Raw genomic sequence first — 18,386 nt, forward strand, 5'->3', positions numbered from 1 at the left:
GTGGACAATTTCCGTGAAAGATAAAACATATTTGTGACTGAATAAAACATTATGAAGGTAAAACTAACCCAGCTTCCTCATATATCTGGTTTATATAAGATTCTTCTGGTGAACTGTCATTCCAACTCATCTAGCTATGCCCCTTACTCTTTCCTGGCTTAAACAGTGCTTGCTTGCTTATACAGTAATGTATCAAGCATATCTCTTTTTCACCTTGAATTTGTTTTTCCCCATTTTTAAGTGACCATGTTGCAGTTACAGCCCTTTGTAAGTTGCCCAGTGTATTCATTTGTTATTATTATTTCAGTTTCCTATGCTGTGAAAGCTACGTATTCTTGTGTGCTTATATTTAACGATGTTATCCAACATTTATTGTTTTTGGTTATTCAGTGCAAGTATAGCTTTTACAGATGAGTTAGTTTTTTTGATAGCCACCACAAATGCAAAGTTATGAGTAAATTGTTTCTTTTGGTAATTATGTATTTCTCTCTCATTCACTAGTGCTGTACCGTATCAGGGCTTAGCGATTCATTTACTACTGTGGGTGACGTAGATGCAGACGTGCCATCCCCTTGGGCACTTGCATCTCTATACAATTACTTTACTATTTTTAACTTGTTAACTTTCATGTTAATTTGTTCATCGGGTCTTGCAGTTAACTTTCATGTTAATTTGTTCATTGGGTCTTGCAGCCATGTTTCTCTTCCATTTCATTCGATTATGCAACTGACTGAGGTGACCCTGATAGTGGTCTGTTTCTTTGGGTAGGCCCCTTAACAAGAACTTATCCAGAAGGCGGCAACCAGTGCATCCTTCCCTCTTCTGCTCCCCAGAGATGTTTTCATGTTTCACCTCTTTGCTACATGTTTGGTTGTTATTTGTCAATACCCTGCCACCATTGTAACTGGCAGATTTTTTCTATTCCCTAGTGCTGGTGAATTTATATGCCATCTTCTCTCTCACCTGGCACATGTATTGTTCTGGCTTTTTCTGACTCAGCTACAGGGCCTCTGTCAGATCATAATCTCTTTTCCATGCCTGAGTTATCCATGGGTATTCATGAGCCTTACCTCAAACATGCCCTGATATTTTTTTACTGCATTACATGAAAAACAGTAAAAGTTGAAAAGCTTTGACAGGCACGCCATGATGTCTTTTACTTGCCATGCCACAGTTTTAATAATCTAGTGGAGACGGCATATCAATAGAATGACAGGAACAAATGCAATATTTACAATAGGGCCAACAGTTATCAATAATAGCAGTATTTCTGGTGTCTCTATTCTTGTGCAAAATTTGCATTGTATTCTGGGTTAGTGTATCTTGTTTTCATGTCTGATTGGCCTACATGTAAGCTCAATCATCTCTTGGAAACTGGCTGATTTAGTGTAGTACTAAGCGGTGTTTTCAGTCACCTTTCAGTTTGAGCATTAGACCAACATCATATGACATGTCCCTGTTGTCTGAGTTCTGTGCATGTAGTACGGTGAGTTTTCTTTTGGCTCACAATGGTTGCGTGCTAGCTTTTAATCCCTATTTGTCTAAGTCATGGAAAAATGAGGGTAAGGCCAGGATAAATGGATGAAGATAATACCTCTACTAAAAGTACAGTATCATCATCCAGACTCTTCAGCCATTAAAATAACCTTGCAGTTTTGGGATGGAAGGTTGCCAGTTACTTGATTCTGAATCTGGTAGTGTCAGACCAATTCAACAAACATTATACAGTATATTACTAAATAACAAAATTTTTATTATTATAACTATCCTTGTTGCTGGTGTTGGTGGCATTGTTGTTTTTACAGTAATAATCATTGATAATGATAATATTGATTTTAAATTACTATATGAAATACTATTAATTAATTTTGTTTTTCTGGCTAGTTATAATGCCTCAACTGAAGTAGTTTGAGTAAACTTTTAAGTGATACAGATGCAGTGGGGAGGGTGTTGAAGTTGTAAGGACATAAATTGTTGAGAATCATGAGATGTTTACATGCTAAAACCGAAGCCTACATTAGAATATATAGACAGGAGACTGGTTGGTTTGGTGTAAGTGTGAAGCTCTTCAAACTGTGTATGAGCAATGTGAGAAGTTAATAGAAGGGACAGTTATGTATCTCGAAATCTGAGTGATGAGAAATTGTATCGTAAATGTAGTGGAATGTCTGTACTTGTAGAGGACACTGGTGCATTCATTAGAAAGTGGTAATAAAAAGTGGTTGTCTTCAGCTTCATTTCTCATCAGTAATACAAAAAAATTAATCACAGCCTTGGCAGCCATAAGAAACTTGAACCTGTCATGAAAGACCCAATTAAAGATATAAAAAAAATAAAATAAACAGGTTGCTGAATGCTGCAAGCATTTCATAGGCTAATATCAGGTTCTCATGCTTAGTTACTGATAATGGAGTGCTAAGACCTGTTAACCCAATGCAATTGCATCACAGGTGTCACTGGCCACAATATGATTGTGATTCAATTTCATGAATGTTATTTACTTCAGTCACCTCTCAAGCTCATTGAATGGCATTGCTTTAATATACAGGTATATTGACAACTTGTTTATGAATGTCCCTCTTGCTGAAAATATTAGAAAAATTCTGAAATCACATTTTGCATTAGTTTGCTTTTGAGTTGGTGTTGTTACACTGTATTTGGAAGAGAAAGACAAAGTGAGAACAACTTTTGTCAACAAAAATTTCTTGTATTGTTCATAGTTTTTCAATGAAATCTGCTCTTTCAAGAAATCATTTATATCTCAGTGTAAATTGGATATATGATTTACATACATGACCCCATTCCTTAATTTCTTTTTAGATGAATGTTATTACAAAATAATTTGAAAACATAAACTTAATGTTTTCTCATGGCATATAGCACACAATTGGACATTCTACTGTAAATAGTATACTTTAAGAAATGCCTTTTCCATGTAATACAGAAGTGTCTTGCTGATTATGTGAAAGGGCTCTTTTTTTACAAAATAGGTGGTATCACCATGGACTCACCTGTAATTCAAAAGGAGAATTCTGGAGAATTTTGACAAGTCCTCCTAATATTCTGTCATGCATACCAGCTTGAACAGGACATTCATCCACTGCAGTAGTTTGAATTTTGTCAGCAAGAAACTAGACTTGCTCTAGCAACCCTTAAACATGAGTATGTAGACTGCACCATAAAAGGGTGCCTCAATAGAAAATTGGAGAAATATCATGCACAGACTTCTGCTAACTGTGAGGAACATCAGTTTCACCACTTTGATCACCAGACAAATGCATGTTGAAATCTTCGACCTACCTGAACTGATGTCATTCTTGATATTGAGGGATAATACAATCCCCTTCAGAAGGAACCAACTGATAACCAGCATCATATAAATTCTCATGTCCAGAAGGGATGCAAAACTCTCAGCCTCAGTTTTGTAGGTCTTCTTACCAAAACTCTTTGAAGATATCTAAACGTAGGTATCGCCTTTCGGTACTACAAGACTAACAAATTCATAAAGTAGAACAGCTTGTACTGGACAAAGGATAGAAAACATTTACAGTGAGACAAGATACAACTATCTTTTGATAACAAATGCTGTCTCACTTTCTCTACAATAGCCACTAATTAATGAACAGGCAATATTGCCTTTTTCATATAGATATAAACTTGCAAATGACAGCACATCAACTAATGGGAAATGAAAATAACAAGAACAGTGAGAAAATATTTTTAAAATGGGTAATGGTTGAATAATACTTGAGAAATTTCTCACTGGAGTCATTCTATTAGGCTTTTTTCTATGTGAGAGAGAGAGAGAGAGAGAGAGAGAGAGAGAGAGAGAGAGAGAGAGAGAGAGAGAGAGAGAGATTATATACCTAGTCATGCAGTTCACTGACTAGGCCATTTAGTTAATCAGAAACCATGCCCTATTAAAGTTATACCCTTCTTTCCCATCCATGTTATGGATATATCTGTGAACCAGAAGTGTCAGGTTTATGAATTAAATCCTTTTTACCCACCTTTTTGAGGTTTAAAGCATTCATTTCATAACTGACAACTGGAAGAAGGAAAACTTAGAGAAACACTAGTAAATATCAACTACAAAGTAATTAATCCTAAAGCAGTTTTAATTCATAATCAATAACTATAATTACACAGTTTGTCTGTGTACACGAGAGAATTTCTTGTTTACTGGACAAAGGATAATTCTGTCTACTTTACCTGTAATCCATGTCATTTCCATAGAGTTTCAGGCAAAATGGAAGTTCCAAAGGGACAAAACATAAGAATTTGATATTCTAGCAATTTTATGATATCAGCTGTCACTTAAAGTTCAAGGTGACTGGGAGTGAACCATGGAGAAAGTAAAGTCAGGAAAGGGGTCATGTGAGTCCAGTGTGAGATATGTAGGGCTCAACTTGATATGCTCATTATGCAACATAGATGGAGCTTAAATGAATCAAATTTTTGATGGGCAAAACGTGTAAGGGGAGCAAATAGGGAAGAAAGGGGTTTTGAACACTACATTTTGGTGGAAGGGTAGACCCTAGAAGAAGTAGAACATTTCTGTCAACCTGGGGACACACTGGACAGTGAAGTGCATATTGAGGGCAGTAATAAAATGATTAGCATCAGCTTGGATGAAGTGGAAAGAGCCTGCTAAACTATGGGTTAATAAGAGCATTCCATTAGTAAGCAGAACAAAATAGGTAGTACTGTACTACTCAGGGTAGCAGACATGGGGACTAATAAAGAAAATGGAGATTTAAAAGGGAGTTGATGACAATGTTACCACTGAAGTTACGGATGTGGTGTCCATTGGCTGGAAACTTGCCAGTTGATTAGAGGGGGTGAAGAACAGTGAGTCAGGAATGTAGTTGATAGGGAAGTGCTGTAGTGGGATGAAGATCAGTGGGAAGGGCCACAAGATTATAGAAAAAAATTGCATAGAAAAAACCCTAGACTAGATGGGAATTCAGGCAGAAAGGGCAAAAGACAGGATACATTGATGCAAACTCATTTCACATGTAACCATGTACTAAAGGAAATAATGACTTAGGAATATTGATGATGACAATTTGCAATCCAAAGGCTTTTGAGCAGTTGTGTATCAAATATTGTACTATTTAGCTCCACCATTGTATCAGAAAACTTTTGGCATGATTACTTCAAGGTATTGTTATTATGAGGCTCATGCAATACCTTGTCTTCTGTTGTTTCACTTATTTATTTTGAAAAGATACTACCAAAATGTTATGAGGACTCTGTTTTAACTAATGATCAGCAAGCAGACCCTTTATCTTCTTATCATTTATGTTGCTCCAAAAGTTTGAAGTTGATTGACTTTGCACATCTAGAATGAAAAAGAATACTTTTATTAATGGTTCAGTTTTGACATTTTTCCTCCACAGAATTAGATTTACAAGCTTTCATCTTCATCATGATGACTGTAATGAAATGTTAATCATTCCCCCAATGCTAACGAGCCAGCTTCAGTGTCTCCATACATCTCCAGTTACTTATGACCTTGTACATTAGTGACCCCTTCTGTCTCCTGTGTTTCAAGTCCCATTATTTGTCCCTACAGGGTTTCATTGAGCTCAAAAGGATGTAACTGTGAATATGTAGTTGTGTGTAATGATTATTTTGATGACTTGCAGGCAGTCCCCGGTTTACGGCAGGGGTTACGTCCCGGGAGGTGTGCCGTAAGCCAAAAATCGCTGTAACCCAAAGCATCGTAGTTGTAATGGGAATAAATGGCACTTACAGCGCCGTAAGCGCCATTATGGCACAATAAGCACCATAAGTCTGGGTAACGGTGCCGTAAAGTGGATAACAGTGCAGTAAATGCACTTATGGTGCCAAAAAAATCAGGGTTAACGGCACCACAAGGCAAGCGCCGCAAGCCCGGAATGACGTAACCCAAGCCTGACGTAACCTGGGGACTGCCTGTACTTTGTGTAGAATTGATCAGACATCCAATATACAGTTTGGTATATTTCATCCCGTCTCTCTTCCCGGTTCTTCCCGTTATCCTTCCCCCTTGATGACCTCCCTCATTTGACCCTCCCTCTCACCGTGGATTCTCCCTTTGTTCGCTTTTTGTTTTTCACACTCCTCCTGTTATAAAAATGATCTCAAACCCTGTGGTCACGTGTGGTTCTCTTTTATTTTGTGCATTGCGTCATTTCTCTCTTTGATTTTTGTGTGCATGGACAATATGCAAATGTATTTTCATTGTCACTGGCATTTACGATGTATGCTGTTTTTGTTCAAACATGGTTTTTTTGGATTGTCATCATGTTTTTCCCACCCAACCCCAAAAAACTTCCTCCGATGGTGTTTTTCCCTTCTTTTTCCTTTTTTGTATGTGTGTTTTGATAACATTTCCTATTTTATTCTCTCTCTCTAACTCTCTCTCTCTTGCTCCCTCTCTCTTTCTTAATAACCTGGTCCTTTATATACCTCTCTGCCATCTATATAACTTTTTGTAATTACTGCATAATCGTGTCCCTACAATTTCCTTGTATTCCTTACTCTATCCCCTTTTGTTATTTGTCCATTAAATATTTTTTGATGTACTTATCACTGTGCTTCCTTCCTACCTTACTTTATTTGTATATAATTTTTCCCTCATTCTTTTTCTATGATAATATACTTTGTTTCTTTTCTCTGAAATTATTGTTTACTTATATTTCTTTCATATTTATTCCTTTCTGGTTTCCTGATTTTGTTATTACGTTTTTTTAAATTAAATTCTCATGTTTGTATATTATAATGCTTATCTATCTATACCATTCATTTCTTTCTACTTGCCTCTTCTCTCTGCTCAATCTCTCTCTATTGAACTTGTTGTTTTTTTCATTGTTACGACCCTCCTTTCTGTTTAATGTTCGCCCACTGCCCCCCTCTTTTCCTCTGACCTTCTCCCCCCCTACCCTCTTCCTTATCTCCCCTTTCTCTTCCCGTGTTCCCCTCCCTCAGCCCTGGCCGACCACCATTGAGTCCGACACTATCCCGCAGCAGGTCCCTCGATTCCTGTCGCGAGCAAAAGCTGCAGATGATGAGACGCTCTGGGCCTCCTGCAGGGGGCTCTCAGTCAGAGGAGGAAGCACTTCAGTCAGGTATGTACTGCCCCATGCATTCCTTTCTGGGTTTTTCCCCATAGCTATTTTAGTTGAAGCGTGCTCTCAAACAGATTCAAACGGCACTCTTACTCGAGTGTTTCTTGCCAAGTCAAAATCTTGATTTGTTCATTTTCTTCTGGGTTGTTCATGAAAGACTTTGTGTCAGATGAAATGAAATTCAGTTTTGACATTTTGAGAGTCAGATTAGATTTGCATTTTGGCTGTAATTTAAATAACACAGAGGCATTGTTTGCTTTGTCACTCTACCTGCTAATTCTGCTTTCTTTTTGCCTTGCTGTGAAAGCCATTACAATTTAATTCCATTGAACAAGAATAAAACACAAACTCATGTTGTCAGCACCTGAAGTAGAGCTCTTCATAACAACCCTTGTGGATTATTGCTATAAGTATCACCAAGACAATTGCACGCATTTTCTGCTAAGAAGGATCCCTTAGGTTCTTTTGCCTAATTCTAACACTGAAGTATAGAATTATTTTGTACTATTTCAAAATGTTCATTAAAATGAATACTTAGTGTTTGTAGACTTCAAAGTAAACACTGAAGTGGAAAAATAAGTGAGTATTGTTCTTCTATACTTGTAACCTTAGAATTGTTTAGCATTTTGAAAAATGTATTAACCTCAGATATCACCAAAGTAAGTATTTTTGCAACTGGCTTATTAAAAGCCAGTATAAAATGCTTGAGGCCACTATGACTTTTCAGTAAAATTCATCTTTCATGAAAGGAGAATAAACAAGTTGAATATTTTTCCTACTGAAACATCATCTCAAGAAGGCTTGACAATCTATTTCATTTATAAGTAAAATCTCATTTTACTTATTCTTTACAGGCTTATAGAGTTTTTGCACGCAGTTCGGAATTTTCTTGTCATAACTAACACGTGTGGATGAGACAGACGTTTTCCTGTAGGGAGAATGCAACTGTGTAATTGTTAATGTCTCCTTGTAACATATGAGTTCAATTATTCTTGCTTTGTTTCTTAAGCAGTTTTTTATCTTCAGAAACATCTTTTCATGATAACAATAATACAAAATTTAGTTAACATCCATTATGACTCTCAGTTAAAAGTTCTTTTTGATTTGTATGAATGGATTCAGCAGTATTTGACCTGTGTAGCTCAGAATTTATCAAGACCAATTGTCATTCCTTGCATGAAATTAACCCCTCATAAACAGAAACAAAAATATATATAAAATATTTGATGCAGTTTGATTATTTATTCATACTCAAAAAGCAAGTCTTGTGGAAGGTAATGCACTCAGCAATGAACAGCAGTACAAGCAGTGTGTAGTGCCCATGCTGCGATTTGAATATTACCCTTTTTTTTTATTTTGGTTTCTCACTCGGAGGTGAGTTTTTCATCTTATAATTATATGTGAAGTATGCAAGAACTTTGTTAACTTTTCCTTCAGATTTTGCTAATGAAAGAAATGTTTGGTGTAAATTTAAATTAGAATTATGGTAACAGTCATTAAAATAAGAACTTCATCATCTGGATATAATGATACAAATCTCCTTCGCTGTTGTGATTTTAGTATAAAATATTGTACACTATTTTTCATGCATCCAACACTTCTCAAGAGAGACAGGGCTGGACTTACTGAAGTGGGTTTCCTTTTAAGGTAAATAATGAGAAGACTGAAGAAAATTATACACAAATTAGGTCCTTGCTACATTCAAACACATTGGAACTGGTTGCCATAAATGGATATAATTTGCAAGTTTGCCTTTGTGTTGGTGCTTTTACACTCTGCTAAGAAGAAGACAAGAGAGAACCATTTTTTTGAGCAAAATCTACTCTGAAAAATACCCTTCCTTTAAGAAGTCATTCACATCACTATGAAGAATGGATATATGGTTGACACAGCTGACCTCATTCCCTAATTTGTTTGTGGGGCTTCTGAATGCCAGAACAGTGTGAATACATGAAGTTAATGTGGTGTCATGGTAAATAACTGAATATAACCTAAGGTTTTAAATGATTGTGGACACATGAATTACTATAAATAAGATTTCTACTTCCCCCATGAAGTGGAGCAATAGAATAATCCCATACATATACAGTAGTTACAAAATTGCTACATTACAAAATCAAGCACTGCATTTGAGTTTTACATGAAAGGCCCCTTTGTTGCATATTTTATAGGAATATAAACTGTTATCACCTGAAATTATTTGATCACATTGCTGTGAAGACAAAAAGGACTCTAATATAAGTGATGGCCTGCTCTTACCATTTTGTGCAAGATATAGTGGCAGTAAAGTGCTGCACATCAAAGAATGCAAAAACATTTTCCAAAAGTTATTAATTAGTTGATTGAGGAGAAAGGATACCTTTCAGAACAAGTCTTCAATCACAAAGAAGCTGGGTTTTCTGGGAACAGATGTTGATCGACCAAATATTCATAAAAGGTTTCAAGATTTCAAAGATACCCACGTAGATAACATGTTTCAACACAGCAGGGAATATGTTTAAGGCATACATAAGAACCCCTGTACCTTAAATAAACAAAATGAGGGTCCATCTACCCATGCTCCAGCAGCACAGAAGGAAGCAGGAGTTATTACCATTCTAACAAAGGAAAAGTTTTGCTGTTGTTTCCACCCAAAATTAAAGAAATACTTGAGGGAGAAGAGATTGGATTTCAAAGTCCTTCTTATAGTGAATACTGAACTTGGCAGTCTAGAGTCCATTGGCAGCAGTCATGAAAATGTTTACGTTTCAGCCTTACCTTCCAACACGAACTCTTGCTGCAGCATCTTGACAAAGGTATAATCTGGTTTTTCTAGGCCATGTACAGTACACTCACCAGGTTTGTGACCACATCTGAAGAGCCATTATGCTAACCCTAAGGTAATCAAGTGCAGGGAGTCATTTACCATTGTAACAGCATTAATAGACTCAGTATTGGGTGTTCTCAGCTCACCTGAAGCAGATGATCAGTCTGACACATCATAAAGAGATTCATAACCTAGAACATTGCAGCGCAACACCTATGTCATTCACTTTGCTTATCCCATCTTCTTGAAGAGACATAACTTCATCGCCGTCAACAATTTTTGTCATGAGAGAAAAGAAGGAAAATGAATACTACTGTTTAGCTTTCCTCAGCACTGGCCCCTTTACAAGTATGCAGAGTGATGATATTATGATCCAAGTTTTATGACAGCATGAAACTTGCCATCTTAAACCTCTCTTTTATTGCTGATATTTTTACATTACGGATGTGCTATTGTACAGTATGAATTATAATCATGTACTCTATTTTATGTGTTGATAATATAATAAAGATGAATATTGACAATAGTTATGTAGAGTGAGTGTGAGAACTGGCCAACGCTTGCTTCTTATTTATCCATATGTAATACAATACTGTAGTCTATTATTATTACATTTGTTGATATATTGTGTACAATATCCTATGTGTCTCCATACCAGAAGTGTACAGTGGACCCCGCCTATTTGCGGTTCCTGATTCATGGCTTCACCTACTCACGGATTTCTCTGTGGAACATAAATGCGTATTATTCGTGGAAAATTTGGCTATTCGCGGTATTTTTCATAGAGAAATATTCACAAAATAATATATTTTCGTATTTTCATGAGTAAATGCACATTTTGTGATACAACTGTTAAAATATTTGGGTATAAGCATTTTCAGAGGGTTTTTTGGTGTTTTGAACTATCAAAATAGGCAATTATAAGCATTTTTAGGGGGTTTTAAGTATTCACGGATTTTAGTCATTCTTGGGGGAAAGTGGTACGCATCCCCCGCAAGCACCAGGGTTGACTGTAATTCACTTATACGCCTGTATCACTGGGATTCGGAACAAAGTCACCATGGATAATAAGAGGCAGCTATAGGGACTACCGCATGATCTGTTAATCTCTGACCTTTTCTGGCATCTTCATTGTGATAAAAGATTTGTGTTGTTCGCCAGATTTTTCTTCTACTGCGGTAGAGAAGCTCAAAAAAAAGTTAGTGTTCTTTAGTGAAAGCAGCCATTTTAACATCCCTAAAACTGGAATTTCAAGAACATCACAGTGTATAAATAGCCACAGCATTCTTTTTCAAAGAAAGTAACTTCAAACTAATATATCTTACAAGCTGCTGTGATTAGAGGGGCACAACTATTTTGTAAAAGTTGTATTCACAACACAGGTATATTGGTATAATTTTCTGACAGAATGCAGTTATTGTATTTTCTCTTCCAAGTGTGGTATATTCTGTTTATTTTTTCATTCTCTTAAGATTGTATACAAACTACTTATTTATATGGTCTATAATTGCTTCCTTGTTTTTTTACTGTCCACTTAAAATTGATTATTTGAACGATTCAATACTGTACAGTATCAGTTATGTCCAATCACTGTAGATGAAGGAGAGTTGTAATGTTATATTCAGTGGTTACCTGGACGTTTATGAAATGTGGAAACCCAACAATTTTTTTTCTCACCAAATAAATGCGAGTGATCATTAAAGGTTGATCAAGTTTCTTTAGCCCATTTCAGCTTAAATGTTTCACCCATGATGTAAATGCAAAAAAAAAAAATAATAATAATCTGCTTCAGGCAGAAGTACTATTGTACTGCTGGCTTTATGTAATGAATTTATCCTTGTAATTTTTCACAGGCACATTATATATTTACTGTAGAATACATGGAGTTATTGAATAGGAGAAAATGGTGATAGTGGAGTCCACTCACCCCTAGTGCATACCGACACCGTTATGGTGATCGCTCCGGGGGTAGTAACCCCGGCATTATGGATAGCTTTTTTCTCTGGTATATTTAGCAATAGTTATACCTAGAAATGAGTGCTATTGGAACCATTTCACTGGGTGACACAGGTCTTCCCCCAGAAATAGATTTTTCCTTTGTCAAAATCCCTTTTTTAATATAGTTTGTGTGCACTTTCATTTATTTTACAAGCCGACCCTGAGATGCTGTTTTTTTATAATTAATTGAAATTTCATTCAAAAAATCATTTGGCTGTGCGAGTGAATTGTCATGGTATGGCACTCTGCGCAGATATTAAAAAACTATTTCAATGAACTGCAATTATCTGTAATGTCATTGTCATTCTACCCTTGGGATTTGGTTTGCTCAAAATTCCCACAAAGTAATTTGTGTGTACAGCTCTACCATGGCTAATTGAAAAGATGATAATAAAGAGATATTTTGCTATGGAAACAATCTTAGTATAGTGCTTTATTTTTTAAAAGATGACTATCTTTATTGTGTGAGTAAATTGTTTCTTTAACGATGGCGAATGCAAAATAACCAGCAGCCTTGCCAACCTAATATAATTAGCAATTAGGGGAGGAGAATACTGTATATGTAATTAGATTTAGAATAGGTTTTTATACCTTTGGCTGTGTTCTTGTACTCTTTTGTTTCTTGATTTATTGAAGATAAAATTGTTATACATTAAGAGACAGGAGTAAATGGTTAACACCCATGTATAATATGAAATGGATGCCAAAATTAATGATATTGCTGTTGTAGCTAATATTTATTTTTATGAATGATAATCCTTAGTATGGTCATCACATCATGGAGCAGATCTTCCCTAATGTTTAAAGACCCACACCTTTCAGCTTGTTTTCCCACTTGCATTATGTTGGTCTATAAGTTAAATTATCACTGGATTTTGTTACCTAGAAATCTTTTATTAATGGAACCTACGGGATGCCTTCGTAGTATTTAGTTTTTATTTTCTCTCTTATCTGTAACAATTTATTATAAATCATATATGTAATTGCTCTATAGATATACTTTAACTGCTTAAGGAAAGACATGTCATTTTTTATCACTATTATACAGTATGGAGAATCCTAATCATTTTAGGATTAACTCAAGATTGAGGTAATCACATGTTTTTTATTTGAAAGAAAAATGGCTTCTTTTTAAATTACAGTACTACTTGTCTACTAAATGTGGGTTTAAATTGAGAGTGAGATCACAGGATACTCTTAGTAATGGTGAATGTTTATTCTTTTATTCTATCACCTTTTCATTGTATCAATTGCCCAAAGCTCATCAGTTAGCTTGGTTAAGGATTTGTAACCCCTTTGATTAGTACTTCAGTTGCATAACCTTTACTACAGAGGGTTGATGAACATAGATAAGTCAATATATATGGTCCTGTAACTTCTGTCTACAGTATGTTGATTATGATGGCATTAGATATGGACATGATCTTGGTCCTTCATTTTTGAGAGTGTTCGTAGATGTATGCAGCTTTGATCTAGCATTAGTTATGGTAAATGTACAGTACATGACTGTGCTGAATTATTAATGAGGTCATCTCTTACAAATGAAGTTTCAGAAAAGGTAATGCTCATTTTATATATTCCATGGCGTTTCGATTTTTTATTTGTTGCTGAAGCTTTGTTACTTTCACTCTGTGTTCCTTGGTCAGCAAGATTTTGCAAAAATTATCTTTTTCTGCAGAGTATCTTGTACAGTGTTGAGAAAATGCTGATTTATTATAAATTTTAAAGAAATCTTGATGAATTCTTGAGTTATTTGTAATACTGTATTGTTCAATGTTTTGAAGCTTAATCATAACAAATGACTATTTGCTTAATTTTTGTTTGAATCATATCTTTCAAATTATTAAAACTCATTGTTAGATGTACTATCTAAAGTGTTAATGTAACTTCTATACCTGTAAGAGTGATCTATAATGCAGAGATCACTAAAATGTTGGATATATTCATTATTAATTGTTTCGTAAGACTTAAGTGATTTATTTTCATGGTAATGCTATATACCTAAGGGATACGTAAGATTTGATGGAGCCAGACCTATGTAGTCACAGTATATATTCTGTTGCCTTTACCAGTACAGTACCTGTATTGTTTGGGTTGCTCAGAATTCATCAATAGTCTTGCAAGACACATATGGTGTACCTGCATTTTTTGTTCCTTTACTTTTCATCTTTTAATATCTGTAATGGGCAACTTAGCAGTAATCCTAGTAACAGAAGAGGCATTTGTGATCATTCTCCTTCAACCATTCAAGGGGACATTGCAATTTTGTGAAAAGCAACCTAATAACAAGATAGTTTTGGATGTAAAAGTCTTTTTAGGTTATTTCATAGCGCCTTTTAACTCTTGCAAAGATATACAGACTGAACTATAAGATAGGGTAGCTCTAACAACAGAAAAAAATAGAACAAGAATACATATAGATGATGCATGCATAGCTAGGATTGTTTTTGTTGTTGGAAGTTAAGGCAATATTGACATTGATAACCCTTACAAATGATGGATAGCTTGGTTCAAGGAAATGTGAGTAAACTGGTCTTGTAGGATTTGATTGGCTGCAGGTCATTCCAGAAACCACCACCACTCTGTTCCTTTTCATAAATCTCATGGAAGGTGCACAGTACCCTCTGTGTATGCACCATCCCAAAGTTTGGGTCTCTCATTGCAGATTCATGTTTTAATTAGATTGTTAATCTCTGACAAGTCTGTATAAGTTATTCATTTGTCTGATTTAAGATGTCGGCCAAAGTTTAAGATGCTCACCATCTTCCGGGTGTGAAAAGTTCTCTCCTACTGATAGTGATGCAGGCTAGGTTCTGTACTTTTTATAAATGGATTTAGTATTGCAATGCTAGCATCATGTAGTTCACATTACATATACAGTATATAAAAAACAAAAGAAAAATGCCTTAAATGTAATGAAAAAAATTATTAACTTACATGACATTGGGTGGTGACAGATCAACCCTAATATTTTTGTATAAGGCAACAGTTCTGCTGAGATGATGGAAGTCATGTATATGATTATATGACAGAATCAGCTTTGCAGACCTTAGATTCAATATATAATGAAGGACTCCGACTATACATGAGCTTTCAAGTCTTCTCTAGGCAAATCAACACAGATTAAAAGTGGTGAGCCACCCTTAAACTTACACTGTGCTCTCAGTGATATTCAGAGTGCTGCAGATATGCAAGTAGTTGACTCCCCAGAAGATTATTTAATCAGAATGATGCTGTCAGTTGTAACTTAATGGTCTAGGTTAGATTATTTTTATAACTAACCATCCCAAGGTTCCTGGGATATGCCCATGTCTAAGAAGGCACCAGTTCCAGACGTCACTCTTTGCACTCGGACTTTTTAAACTTGTTATTTGTGCAACCAAGTTTATGTTTGCTCCTTCTAGCAATTTCCTTAATAACCAGTAAAGCTTTATTTTCTGAAACTGCACATCTTAAAAAGCCCAAATATTTTAAATAAATATCAATATCTTAATAAATATTTTTACTAAAACAGGAAGTTATTTCATACAGGTGGCTGCCAAATACCATTTCATTTCATAATTCTGTTCACTAGTATAATGCAGTACATTTATTTAATATGTGCTGTATGTATTTTCCTTTTTTATGATTTGCTTAAAGGCATTAGTGTGTGTAAATCTGTGGTATATATATAGGTTGTGTGAGGTGGGTGGTTAGGGGTGAGTTCACTTTACATAAAATTTGCCTTTTCTGTGGAATGGGACCTTTTGTAAAGCAAGAACATCTGAATGGTCTCTTTCAGTTCTTTATGCCATCTAAATTACCAATGATATGAGTTGTAATATTGTATCGATTAAGGTATTACAGTATCTGGTAAAGGCAATAGTACTAAAATCATATGCTGTAATCTACTTCATTGTGGCTCTAGGACTACAAAAATTTCAGTAGACTTGAAAAACATCAAGAAAAAGTGTAGGTAGAGTCTGGTAAATGGAGCACAGTCTTTTTATGTTATGTTTTATGAAATATGCAAATACATATGGTAGTGCCTTAACATGTCATGCTGTCAGCAGTGGTATGATTTTTAAAGTTTGAATGCAATATTTCACAAGTTAAGTAATTTATATTCTTGGAAAAGTGGAAAATAGTAGTACATACCTTTGCCAAGCTTCCTTAGAAGTTCAACACGTAAAGATAGCTAATCACAGTAATAATGATTTTATTATGATACAGCTTTCTGGCTAGAGTCCACTACTTTCTTACATTCACATAAATATGTGTAAATGTATACTTAAATTTATTATTTGTGCAGAAAAAAAATTTACTCAGTGGTTTCCCCTTTCATGTAAGTGGCAACACCTTACTAGCGTATTTTATTGTTGTCTCATAGTTTTTAATAAAGTTTCAGGCTTGTTCTTTTCTACTCAGGTATTTCCTACCTGCTAAAAATCCTTAGATCATATTGATGTATTATTAATTCAAGACTGAGATAATTATATATTTTTTTGTAAGTTTTCCCAAAAATGTTGGTTATTTAACAAAACTTCAAGCATCTTTTGACTGGGCCATGTTACACACTTGGATGTTTTTAACAGCAAAAGTTGCCTAAGGGAGAGTTTTGCCTCTGAATTCTATATAATTTTTTGCTTCGTACATCATCTTATGCAATTAAGGGTTCTTCAAGGCATTTTTATCAGAGCAGGTCACAATATTGTGAGCTTTACTTGAAAAATTTAAATGTGAGCTATTTGTTAGTTTCATGTATAACTATACAACCCTATAATGTCCTTTACCAAGTACTCTTTGTTCTGCATTTACAAAGGATGAGGATGTAGGTGCGAAGCTGTAACAAGAAAACTACAAGTACTCTGCAATAAAGTACACAGTATACCTAATGTTAATGCCTTATCTTGCAGTTGATGCATCTTTCTTTCAACTGGATACAGTGCATTATTTTACAAACAAAAGTATCCCATATCCTGCTGAGTAGTAGACAGTTGAGCAGTACTACCAATATGAGTTTGTTCAGCACACATTTAGATTCACATTTTCTTTTCACCATACTTCTTCAACTTTTAATTGAGTTTCAAGAATACCCATAACTGATGTTTGGTCTTAGCAGCGTCTTAAAAAACTGATAGCATGTAATTTGTAATGCCATAGAGTGAAAGGATAAGAAGGAAGACCTTTAGATATAACAGAATTTAGAGTTTCTCAAAGTGTGCCATATGTACCAGAATACATAGCCTGGAAAGTAGTGTTTTGCCATCATTGTATACGATAGGCAGTAAGTGAAGCAAAGTGTGTAAGGACAGCCACCTGAAGTCATTACTGTTGATGTAGAACCAAGGGCAAAGTAGGCCATTGTAGAAATATACTTTTAAGAGTGTATGTCGCAAAGGACATACTCAGGGAGATTACCATATGTTTTGTTTGGTGTTGTTCTTTTAATCTAGCATTAAGCATGTAGAACTATATCTTTATATTTATTGGCCATCTTTCATTCATGTATGAGACTGGCACACTAACTAAGCCACAAAAAATGCAAAACTGATGAAATACGGCTTCTGTTCTAAACCAAATATTTCGTCCCTCACTGACTTAAGGATGTTTTTATTATATTTTTTCTGTATAGAGTATATATACTCATGATTCTGAATTTTCAATATGAAATACAAGGCTGTGCATGCCAGAGCTAGCTGTTAAATATGCATGGTATTTCTTAGCATTAATGGTTTATGAACAGTTTTCTTTTTCTTAGTTAATGTTTAAATGTATACACACACATGTTGTTTAGTGTTTGCTTATACAAACCCTAACTGATTGGCTGGCTGTCTCCTCATGCAGACATATCTCTACGAACTCTGCAACAGCTTTTACATCCAAAGATTTTAGTGACTGGAAATAATACACTTATGTCAGTTAATGCAGAATATTTTTATGTCTTATCACTTAATATATAAAAAAGAATGTTCAAACTACATTTTTGGGTAAGTACGACCAGGTATTTGAAATTTCTTTATACCAACCATCAAAAATAGCTTATATATATATATATATACCTATACATTGGAATTAGAGGATTATGAGATCATAAGGATTGAATGGTAGATTTTAGACATGAGCATGGTCCTAAGTCAGTAGATATGATATTCACTCTCTGATTTATCTTTCAGTTTTAACGTTTTAGAAATGCAAGCACATCAGGTATTAGACATACATTGCAGGACAAACAGCAGTAGGTGGAAGTAGTTTTGGTGAATAATTAAGCATCATGAGAGCTTATTAGTTTATAATTCACGCTGATGTGCATTTAGAAGAAATTATAGCCCGTCAGTTGAGAGTAAGGTGATAACATTTAGGTACAGTTCTCTCTTTACTTTAGCTTTTGAGATCATACCTCCAAAACATGCCGTGATGTCATGTAACTTAATACAGTACAAAGTTATGTCACTTAATCTTGATAGTGAATATTACTATGAATACAG

At 35.1% G+C, this 18,386-nt stretch overlaps 1 protein-coding gene across 28 annotated transcripts in view; it reads left to right on the forward strand.

Annotated features, from left to right (window-relative positions):
• The window catches only part of LOC136835601 (disintegrin and metalloproteinase domain-containing protein 23-like), a 546,464-nt gene that overhangs the window by 470,662 nt on the left and 57,416 nt on the right, over positions 1-18,386 (forward strand). For 15 of the 28 annotated variants that reach the window (XM_067099311.1, XM_067099327.1, XM_067099331.1 and 12 more), the window contains exon 22: positions 6,976-7,115. In XM_067099311.1, coding sequence (XP_066955412.1) covers positions 6,976-7,115 — 140 coding nt within the window. The remainder of the gene's footprint in view (positions 1-6,975; positions 7,116-18,386) is intronic. The other 13 variants (XM_067099315.1, XM_067099323.1, XM_067099319.1 and 10 more) reach the window with 2 other exon arrangements.

This window comes from Macrobrachium rosenbergii, chromosome 55 (assembly GCF_040412425.1).
Source record: "Macrobrachium rosenbergii isolate ZJJX-2024 chromosome 55, ASM4041242v1, whole genome shotgun sequence".
In the NCBI taxonomy this organism is placed as follows: Eukaryota; Metazoa; Arthropoda; class Malacostraca; order Decapoda; family Palaemonidae; genus Macrobrachium; species Macrobrachium rosenbergii.